The 10,351-nt window shown below is 65.5% G+C and overlaps 1 protein-coding gene across 2 annotated transcripts; it reads right to left on the bottom strand.

The window, feature by feature from the left end:
- Window positions 1-3,922: 3,922 nt before the first annotated feature.
- Window positions 3,923-9,913, bottom strand: SNX33 (sorting nexin 33). Of its 2 annotated transcripts, XM_026068230.1 has the most exons (3): window positions 8,527-9,913; window positions 8,262-8,304; window positions 3,923-4,621 (listed from the first exon to the last, which is right to left on the bottom strand). In XM_026068230.1, exons 1-3 carry the CDS (start codon window positions 9,697-9,699, stop codon window positions 4,368-4,370), a joined length of 1,470 nt encoding a protein of 489 aa, XP_025924015.1. In that variant the 5' UTR covers window positions 9,700-9,913; the 3' UTR covers window positions 3,923-4,367. The 2 variants fall into 2 exon arrangements, with proteins under 2 accessions (XP_025924015.1, XP_025924014.1); XM_026068229.1 differs by having other exon boundaries at window positions 8,262-9,913.
- Between the last annotated feature and the right edge of the window lie 438 nt (window positions 9,914-10,351).

Below are 10,351 nucleotides of genomic sequence, written 5' to 3'. Positions count from 1 at the left end.
CAGCCGCTTCCAGAGCCAGGGCTCCCCAGCCCAGCGCGTCGGGGCAGCCTCCCCCCTCCCGCAAAAACAGCCCCCAGAGACACGGCGCCCCAGCAGCGCAGGACCTACCTCCCCGCGCTCAGCACCTTCGCAGAGACCCGAAGGGGATGATCCGTACCGGCCGGGCTCCTGGCCCAGGGCAGGACACCGGTGCACCGCGAGGGACGCCCGGGGCATTGCCCCAGCCCTGGCCATGGGGACACGGGATCGGGGACGCCACTCCAAAGCGGAGCGCCAGAGAAAGCGGCGTTCGGCAGCAGGGGAGTCAAGCAGCGCTGGCAAAACCCCGCTGCAGGTGCCAGCGCTCCCTCGGGCCCTGCTGCAATTAAAGACAGCTAGCAGCCCCCCCCCACCACCACCACCACCAGCAAAGGGGCTGCTCGCGCCTTAATGGCCCTGGGGGAGGAGTGAGCGTCCCTAGCTGCGGCCAGGAGGGAGCTGGAGCTCGCTGCCCTGCCCGCGGCCGCCGCTGAGCCGGGATCGCGCCTTGGCAACGCTTGAGAAACGCGGCGATTAAAAGGTTCGAGCTGGGAGCCCGGGTGCTTCGCGCCGCTGCACGACCGCAGGCAGCTCGCCGCAGCCCTCGCCTCGGCGCAGAGGGGCCGCGCTGCCCAGTGCCACCATGCCGTGCCGTGCCGTGCTGTGCCATGCCGTGCCGTGCTGTGCCATGCTGTGCCGTGCCGGGCGGCGGGCAATCCCCACGTTGAGGCGCAGTCCTCGCCCGAAACCCGTCCCCGCGGACCCGGAGGGCAGGCTGCATTTGGTTACACGTGTCAAAGTTGTGCCGAAGCCACCGAAGGAGCCCTGGGATTCAAGGACGGGGAGCCCACGACAGTCTGGGCAGGTTTTGCTCTGTAAAAGGCCTTTCCCTGCCTTTTACGGAGCCGCAGCGGAACGGCTCCCTTCAGAATAGCAACAGGCGCCCCGGGGAACCCAAACCACGTTACAGCCCGCAAGGGAGAAACCCTGCAATTATGGCATGGAGAAGGGAAAGGAAGGGCGAGAAATGGCAGGGAAGGGACAAGGCAGGGCCCCCGTCACGCTGCGATGGGCATCGGCTTCCTCCTGTCGCCCCTTGCCCGCTGGGGCCGGTGCCCGGCTCCCCCCTCCTCCGAGCGATTGCTCCCCATCGCCTCCCCCCRCGTTGCAGCCCAACAGAAAAGCCCAAGTCACCGGCGTGGCTGCGTCCTCCCCGGGCCGGGACGGCACGCGGGCCCGGAGCTCTGCTCCTGAAAAACCTGCAGTGCAAATTGCTCAGGCGTTTTTGTTTCCCTCCCCTGAGGGAAGCGCTGCCCAGAAAACGAAGCAGCCAGCCCGTCCCGATTCCCTGCGTTAGCAGCAGCCGCGCCGCCCAGCCGCTCCCGGGAAGGGGGAGTTACCGGGTACTTCAGCGCGCAACAGCTGGCAAAGCAGCTGGAGGCAGCCCTGGGAGGCYGCCGAGGCCGGCTGCTTTGGGGACCGGCGGCTCCGGGTCCGGAAGGAGGGTCTCCCGTCCGGGGGCCGAGCCGCCGCCGGCCTTGCTAGCAGGGGTTAAACCCGGCCTCTCCCGCAGGGCCGAGGGCCAGCTCGGGCTCTCGGCTGTTCAGCAGCGATTGCCTAGGCACCGCCGGCTCGCGTGCTGCGGGGAGCGTGAGCTCAGAGGCGAGGTATGCGACGGAGCGGGCGGGCGGGCGAGCACGTCCGTGCAACGCCACCCGCGAGCCGCCGCAGCCCCGGTGCTCACCTGCCCGCAGGCACGGCAGCTGCGCCCACGCCCGCGCCGCCCCACGGCCGCCTCCAGCGCGGCTCCGTGCGGCCGTGGGCTTCTCCGGATCCCGCCTGCACCCACACACATGGACAGGCTTCGCATCCATCCCCATGCCCCCACGAAGAACCTTGGGGACCCGGGGGAGGCCCCTGGAGAGGACCACGGGACAGGTGGGAACCGGTTGGGCTGTGGAGCTGCCCCATGCCCCCAAAGCTGATCCTTGCCGGTGCACACGTGGGGCCGGGTGGGACGCGGGCTGTCCCCACCCCTGCCTATTGCCGCTCCACTAAACTGGAGGTCCCCGTCTCGCAGGAGCCAGCCCAGGGGCTCCAACGTGCGTAAACACCTTGCGGGAAACTCCTCTGGGAAGCTGCGTGGTTGACCTGGAACACTTTCAGAGTTGGGTGTGGTGGCACCGCACCCTCCGGAGCTCCTGCCACCTCCGCTTCGCACCTCCTGCATGGGTCAGCGACTGGGGGCCAGCGCGCGCCGGCGCGTCCCCGCGTCCCCAGGGCGAGCGCGCGGCAGCCCCGCAGGGACAGCGCGGCTTTGGGACACGGGCGAGAGCAGAAAGCCACGTGAACACGGCAACAGCAGAAGGGCAGGCGCTGCAGCGCCCGGTGTAACCGCAGCGCCGCCGCCGCGGCGAGGAGCCACCCGCCGGCACGGGGGCATCTCCGCCGAACGGAGCACTTGCAGTAACAGGAAGGGGATGCGCAGCACGTCTCCCGGCCGCGCGACCCGCTCGGGGAGCAAGGAGGCTCCCGGCTTCATGCCGCAGCAGGGAAGGGCGCGGGGGGAACCGGGCACGTCCCCTTGCACGCGACCTGGGGCCATGCAAGCAGCACGGGCACGGGGCTTTCGTACTGCAGAGGGGAGCGGTGCAAAGGGAGGAAACAAGATAAGCGAGCTCGGGAACTGCCGGCCCCGCCGGACAGAGGCGTCACGCAGCGGCCAGAGCAAAGTCCCGGCTTTTTTCCTCTTCCCTTCCCAAGGCAGCGCCCCGCGTCGCTGGGGCTCCCGGCTCCCAAGCCGCCGGGGACGCAGAGGCTGGGCGAGGAGGCGCCGGAGAGCCCCGCGCCCTCCGCTTGGGGCCGGGAGCGGAGGCCGGAGGGGGCTTGCAGGGCAGGGGGGGCCCAGCGCGCCCGCCGCCAGGCCGCGGGCGGAAAAGGCAGGAATGTTAATGGGAAGCAGGTTCGGCATGCCGAGCCAGCCCTGGGAAAGCGGGCGCAGGCCCGCAGTACTCGGGGCCGGTGGGCTTTGGCGGGGCTCACGCCGCAGCCCGCGCACGGCCGGGGCAGGCGGTGGCCCCCTCGTCCCCCAAGCCAGCGGGCAGCTTCAGTGCCGCGGAGGCGAGGGCACGCCGGAGCCAACGCCGCCGCCCGCCTTCGCGAGCGCATCCCGCGGCCCTCGCTGGTCGCGCGGCCGCCCGAGGCCGCAGCCCCGGCAGCGCCGCTGCTTTAACAACACGCCGCCGGCCCCCGCGCTCAGGCTGGTTTTAGCCCTGGAGCGGCGCCAAGCAGGCCCCGACTTTCCTCGCTGTTGTTTATTCCAGCCGTTTCCCTTGGAAAACAAGGCGCCTGGTGGCAGGCCGGCTTGGCCCCGCGGGAATGCGGCGCGGGCACCGCTGGAGCCCCTCGCGCCCCGCACGCCGCGGCCGGTTCATCCACAGAGCGGCCGGGCTCGATGCGCTGCGGTGGGTAACGGCAGCTCCCGGGAGCCTCGCTGACGTTCAGCCTCCGAACGCCCACGGCACGGGGTTTTTTTCCCCCGAAAGCCGGCTAAAACCCAGCGGGATGCTCAGACAGGCATCCACCCTCCCCCTGAGGTCCCTTCCTAGGGAACCTGGAGCAGCTCCGATTTCCACAGACGTTTCTGGGATGGGGGKTTTTTTCTACCGATGATTTTATTGAAAATGCTGTGGGGCTCTTTTTTTTTGGCTTTTTTTTTTCCCTTTTTCCAGTCAACAGGCGTGCTTGAGAAAGAGATTTCCGTTTGCCTCTGTGTGTCTATTAAAAACTGATTGGTAAAAAGGCTGCAGAAGCAGTCGCGAAAAATGGAATATATCGAAAATACTTTGTGGAAAAAAAAATTCTCTTCCAAATAAAGATCTTTTCTTTTTTCCATCAGAAAAGCTTGTAGTGTGCAAAATGTCGACCGCTTCGATTCCTGTTCCCRTAGGGCTGGGACGTACCCACCTCTCTGCTCCGGGAGGACGGGTTTCCAGAAAGCTACAGATCACTAGGCAGAGATACCAGCACCGTGAAGCCAAGGTCCGTTTCTCTTGCGGAAAACACCCACGTCCCCTCCAGGCCCGCTGCAGGCTGGAAGGCGGCGGACAGCCATCCCCCAGGGAAAGAAGCGGCACGGCCAGCCAGAAGACACGAAYGCGATCCCTTCCCTGCAGCACCGCYGCCCGCCGGGCCCGGGAAGACGGAAGAAAGCCCAAAGGTATTTGGTCACTAGCGTCATGAGTTGCCGTTCGTTCTCAGTCCATCACAGAGGTGGTCTGCAAGGCTCCGGATAGAAAACTGCGTGATTTCTGAGGGACAGCAAGCAGATGTGTCAGGCCCGGGGGGCGTTAGAGGTTGTCGTACATGCGTAAAGTCTTCTCCAGCTGCTGGCTCACTCGCTGGTAGAAGATGATCTGCTGCTTTAGGTAGGACTGCATCATTCTTTTGAAGTCGGTGACGCGCCGCTCGTGGAAGTGGTTCATCTCGGCCTGCAGGGCGAAGCCGACCACGCGGCAGCGCTTCCGGATGCCGTCCGCCTCGTCCTGGTCCATCCGCCCCTCGTCGCTCATCCGCTGGCTCTCCTTCACCTTGGCGAAGGCGCCTGGGGAGGCAGGGAGAAAGGTGAGAGCGCGCAGGCAGCGGCGGGGGCCACATCCCACCACCGCCACCTCCAGCGCCGGGGGCTGCCCGGGGCTTTGCAGCTCTCCGGTGCCGGGGGCTGCCCGGGGCTTCACCCTCCGGGCAAAGGGGCCCCGGTGGAGCTGGCTGCGTCCATGCACATGCCTGCAGCCGGCCCGGGCACGTGGCAAACCCTGCCTCCTCCGGCCGCCAGGCAGCTCAGGTGACACCCTCCCACCCCTTCCTCCGGCCGCACAACCGGGCACGCCACGGCGCTGCGCGACAGCGGGCACACGGACTGCTCTGGCAGATGTGCCGGCCGGCAGCACCGGCACGGCGTCTGCGCCGGAGGTTGCACGCCCACGAGCGCGCAAGCTCCTCCTCGGGCCGCTGCAACGTCAGGTTAACTAAACTGGCTTCRGCGGAGGGAGCCGCTGCCGACTGACCGAGCGAGATCCGGAGGAGGCAGGAGCCGCCATGGGGATCCCRCTGCAGCGCTCCGGGGCTCCTGGGATTATCACCTCTCCGCGCCTATAAATTCCCCATCTCAGGGACCAAAGTCCTCAAGGCAGCGACGTGTCTCGGGACCATCATGACTCACGCGGGGACGGTCACAGCTTCAAACGAACAGAAATGATCACAAAGCACCRTGCTGCTGGTCCCTGGGAATGGTGCATGGAGAAGGGAGGTTGGAAAAGGGGAGGTGCAGCTCAGCCCAAACAGAGGTTCCTGCTCGGGACCCAAAAACGTCAGGAAGCTCTGTTATAGCCAGCCGCAAACGGCAGAGCTGGAGCTGAGTGCCTGAAAACCGTGGGAGCCCTTTCAAAGTCCTGAAGTCACTGAGGGAAAACCAGCAGCTTTTGCCTTCTGGCTTCTGAGCCTTCACAGCTCCTTTTTCCCAATTTCTGCCCCCTCGCTGGGAGGCTACGATGCGCTTGGGTTCACGACCGACGGCCAGGCTCCGGGCCACGTGCCCCGGGGCTGGGCTGGCACCCCAGGGTGAGCCCGGGGCCGAGGTCCCACAACTCCACCAAGCCTGGGATCCCCCGAGACCTGGAGCCACCAGCTCCTGCTGAGGACCCCAAAATACCTCAGAAAAGTGGCAATGGGCTCAGCACCCTTCGCTGCAGCTCTTCTGCCAAGAAAGGGCAGGAGAGGGAAGGAAAAGGGAGGAAATGGCTGGAGAAAGGAAGAGGAGCTGGGAATTGGACCTGGCTTGAGGTCCTAACGTGTAGCGGGAGGTTTGCTGGGGAGGGGGGAGGCCTGGGCCGCCAGCGACGATGCGATCCAAAATGCCTGGGGCCTGGCACGTGCTCCGGGGGCACGGCATGGACTGGCCAAGAAGCCAAGAGGGAGCGCTGCGGGAGCGAAGACCATTCCAGACGAGCTCTGTGGGGCTTTGCGGGCAGCGTGCGTGCGAACACGGGGGGCGAAGGCTCCGATCCGGCCCCGGGGCGCAGGCGGCACAGCCGTGAGAAGCCCAAGGGCAGCCAACGCTCTCAGCGCTCGCAAGGCAGCTCGGCAAACCGCACGCGCCACGCGCTCCGGCAGCTCCCCTCCAGCCCCGCGGCTGCCGCTCGCGCTCGGAAACCTGCCCTCGCTGCTCCTTCGCCGCCCGGGCCTCTCCGAGCTCGGAGCAGGGCTGCGGCCGCGGTTGCTAATGCGGTTCCCAGCGTGCGCAGGCGGTTAACCAGGCTGCGCAACCCTTGCCCCGGCCCGCCTGGGCCGCGACACCGCGGGCTGATAAACCCGGCTTGCGGCGCCCAGCCCGGGCGTGAGCGCCTGCGCCGTCACGCCCGCGCCGCCCCGACACCGAGCGCCCGCGCCGCTCCGGCATGCTCGGCACCTCCCGAAGGGAACGCGCTGCGGAAGCAGCACCGGCCTGTTTGCAACGGGAGCGGTTGACGCTGGCTGAGCTGGCCTTTGGAAGGAGCAGCTGCGACGTTCGGGCGGGAGCAGTGCGGGACACTGCCGACTCCAGCCATGCTCCGCCGCCAGTCGCCGTCGCGGGGAAAGGGGTGGTGGGAGGCCACACCGGGGTCCTCCTGTCCCCTGACCCCAATTCCACCCGCGTTTGGTGGCAGACAGCCCGAGCAAATCCGCCCCAGCCCGCAGGGATGGACACGCATCCCCAATCCCCGTCTACAAAAAGGCCGCAGCGTTTTCCCGCTGCCTCAACCGAGTCCATCGCAGGCTGCACCAGGTGGGACACGGCTGGAAAACCAGCCCACCCCGGCGAGCGCTCGTGCCGCTGCCGAGCCTGCTCTGCAAACGTTCGGCACCGGCCGCGGCCCGCGAGAGCCCTCGGACGGCAGCGCCGTGCGCGGGGGAGATCGGCACCGGTGCGGTCGCCCCCAGCCTGGGAACAGCAGCCGGGCTGCGGTTAATCGTGGGGCGACGAGGGTTCGCTTTGGAGACTGGCCGGCCGGAGCTCGCCTGGGAAAGCATCTCCCCTCTGAGACACGGCCCTAGCGCAGGCCAATGCTCTGACACCAGTTTTTCCCCTCCTTCCACTTATTTTTATAGCTCGGTTTCGAAAGAATCCAGCCTGGCTCTCGTCCCACGTCCCTCCCCCCGCGTCGGCGCGCAGGCCGTGTGCCTGCGAACACGAGCTCTCCTGCAGCAGCCGCTCGGCTGTTCTCCCCTCTCCCCGCTGCTGCCCGGAGCGCCGGAGCAGAGGTTGCGGAGCTCCCGCTGTGCCGGCCCCAGGGCAGGAACGTGGCTTCCCGGCTCCAGAGAGGAGGAGGAGGAGGAGCTCCGAGGAAGCCAAGGTTGGAGGCCAAATCCTGCCTTCCGCTCTGCCCACGCGGCCTCACTTCCGGCCCGGATCCGGCCCCTCATCCCACGCCGATACCCCCAGCCATAAACAAAGCGCGGCGAGAAACGCGAGGAAGCGGCCGCGGCCGGACTGCATCCTCCCCTTCCCTGTCTCCTTCCCACGGTGCCCCGGATGCACCGGACGGGGCAGGGACGGCCCGGTTTCACGCGGGGGCAACCACCGGCCCCCTGTGCCCAGCTCCCGAGGCCGGCGCAGCGCTCCCGCACCGCATCCCGGAGCCGTGCCGCCAGCACTGGGTGCCTGGACCTCAGCCCCACTGCCGCCACCGCCGTCACACCCTGCCACCTCCGTGCCGGGGGACGGCGCAAAAACGCCCCGAAACCGGCCCGCGGCCCACGGCTTGGCCCGGAGAACGACCAGAGCAGGCAGCTCCCGCCCGCGGCTCCCGCTGCCCTCCCCGCGAGCCCGGGAGCAGCACCCCGCGGGGCAACGTCAGGGCCCCTAGACGGCCGGGTGCTAAATCTACCCGTCCCGTTTCCTACGGGGCAGCAACGCGCTCTTGAACACTTTGGGCCTGGCTGTCCCCAGACGGCTCAGTGTGTCCCCCGCCCGGAGGGCAGGAGGAGGCGTGCATGGTGGGACCAGTGGGGAGAAAGGCAGGGCGTCCACACCCCACGTGCCGCCCTCGGACCCCYGTGAGGCACCGGGCTCTGCCCCACGTCCCCAAGATGCGCCATGCCGGGCGAGGACAGGGGCCGCGGGGCTGCCCCCAGCAAGCACCGGGCTGGGGCTGACCCCCCGGGGAGAAGGACGCGCTCCCCAGAGAGCGTGGGAGCCCTCTTACCTTTCTGGAGGTGGATGATATCTGGGAAGTTGGAGAGGAGCCCCTGGTACAGGGAGAGGGTGTCCAGCATGAGGAACAGGTCGTTCTTGGGCTGCTCGGCAAACATCTCCCCCACGGTCTCGTACGTCTTGCCCGTGTGGGAGATGGCGTTGTTGAGGGCGTCCGAGCTGTACGGGGGGTCCATGTGGAAGGAGTGGCTGATGGCTTGGAAAGCATTGCCGAGCTTCTGGAACTCCTTGCGGAAACCCCCCACGTGCTTGCGCACCAGCTCCGAGGCCACGTTGGTCAGCTGCAGGACGCTGTCGTCCATCTTCTTGCTGAAGGCCTTGAAGGCGTCCACACGGTCCTCCACGTCCTGCAGGTCCTGGTGCTCTGTGGGGATCTGGAGGGTGAGCAGGAAACTGGCCCCAACCATCTCGTCCTTCTCCGCCCGGCGTTTGCCCAGCTTCCACTGCTTCTCATCACGGCAGCAGAGGAAGTGCTGGAAGCCCTCATACTGGGAGAGGACGGGGTGGCTGGTCATGTGGTCCATCCACAAGATCAGCCGCCGTTTGCGCTTCTCAATGAAGTCCTCCTCGAAGCGCCCGGTGGCCTGCTTCTCGGGCAGGTGGGGCACCGAGATCACCGTGAACTTGTGCAGGAGGCGGTTGTACAGCCAGTCAAAGTGCTTGTACCGCCGGTAGACGGGGGAGTTGATGTTGCTGGGGGTCAGCTTGTAGGAGATGTAGCTCTTGATGCCCTTGAATTTGGTTTGCTTGGTTGGGTCCTCCACGGAGCAGATGAAGGGGTGGGGGTTTGCCCTCCACTGGGGGCCTTTGGAGCCCATCTCGATGTAGTACACCTCCGCGATCTTGGACATCAGAGGCACATCACCCAGGATGAAGGCTTCCACCCCGGAGCGGACGAAGCAGGAGAAGCGGTTCAGGTTCCTCCCCACCACACTGCCCCTCTTGGAGGAGCTCATGCTGTCCTGCCTCTCCAGCGCCGGCTTGGGGCGGTAGCCGGCGTGCTGGTGGGAGTAAGCCGCAGGGTACTGCAAGGTGGGCGAAGGGTGCCCGTTGGTGCCCGGCGCGCTCCGGGGCTCCTCCACCACCGTGCAGGCATCGTCCCAGTCGTCCCAGTCATCGTCATCATCGTCCTCAAAACTGCCCTGGTAGGAGATGCTGGGGTTGGTCGGGGCCACATAGAAGGAGGAGTCGTGCCCAGGGGAGCCGGCRGGGCTGTGAGAATAGTCCGTATAATTGGAGCCTGCCCTGGACCGGAGGATTTCGACATAGGAGGCAGGGAAGAGGCCTGTCTCTCCACGGCTGTTTTTACCCTGTAACCACCCATCCAGGGAGTTCTCGCTGAAGATCACGAGCTCCTCGTTCTCCTGGATGCTGATCTCCTCTTTGTTTTCGCTCTGGAAGTTGTAAAGTGCTCTGGCTTTCAACGCCATGGCCGTTCCCAGGGGGACGGTGTAACTCAATCCCCGTAGCAAAGAAAAGCAAAACAATACCTCCGGATAGTCCAACCGCTGCCGGCAGACAGAGCCACGACGCACTTCACTGGCTTAGGACCTGCTACCGAGCTGTGGGAAAAGGCTTAGCCGATTTCACATAGAAATAAAAAAAGATATAAATCCTCTAGGATCTGACAGCAAGGTCTGTACATTCAAGTAATTCCGGCAACCTAAGTGCACCAATTAAAAAAAACATTCCTTGGGCAACCGAACATGTTTCACTGCCTCCTTCTACGTGATATAAACCTCGGTCGGACAAACAGGCATCCCAAACTCAGCCATTTCCCCGGAGATTTTATCTTGCTGGGTCGCTGGTCCCGTCGCCGTCTCGGTTTTAATTTACATTAAGAAAAGATCTTGATCCAAATTAGGAAATCCAAAGCGACTTTCACAGGACTCTTCTTCGAGATTCGTGTTTAAAATACACAAATTCACTTCCCGGCGAGTAAATCCAGCGCAGCTCGGAGTCAGGGGGCGCCTGGAAATCGCCGGGAACCAAACCCAAACACAACACAACCTCCCGGTGATCCCAGCGCAAGTATTTTGCAATTCCTTTCCGGGAGGACTTTTTTTTTTTTTTTTTTTTTTT

This window comes from Apteryx rowi, unplaced genomic scaffold (genome assembly GCF_003343035.1).
Source record: "Apteryx rowi isolate R43461 unplaced genomic scaffold, aptRow1 scaffold_27, whole genome shotgun sequence".
Classification (NCBI taxonomy): Eukaryota; Metazoa; Chordata; class Aves; order Apterygiformes; family Apterygidae; genus Apteryx; species Apteryx rowi.
Note: the sequence above shows the minus strand (reverse complement) of the source record. Positions and strands in the feature narration are given on the sequence as shown.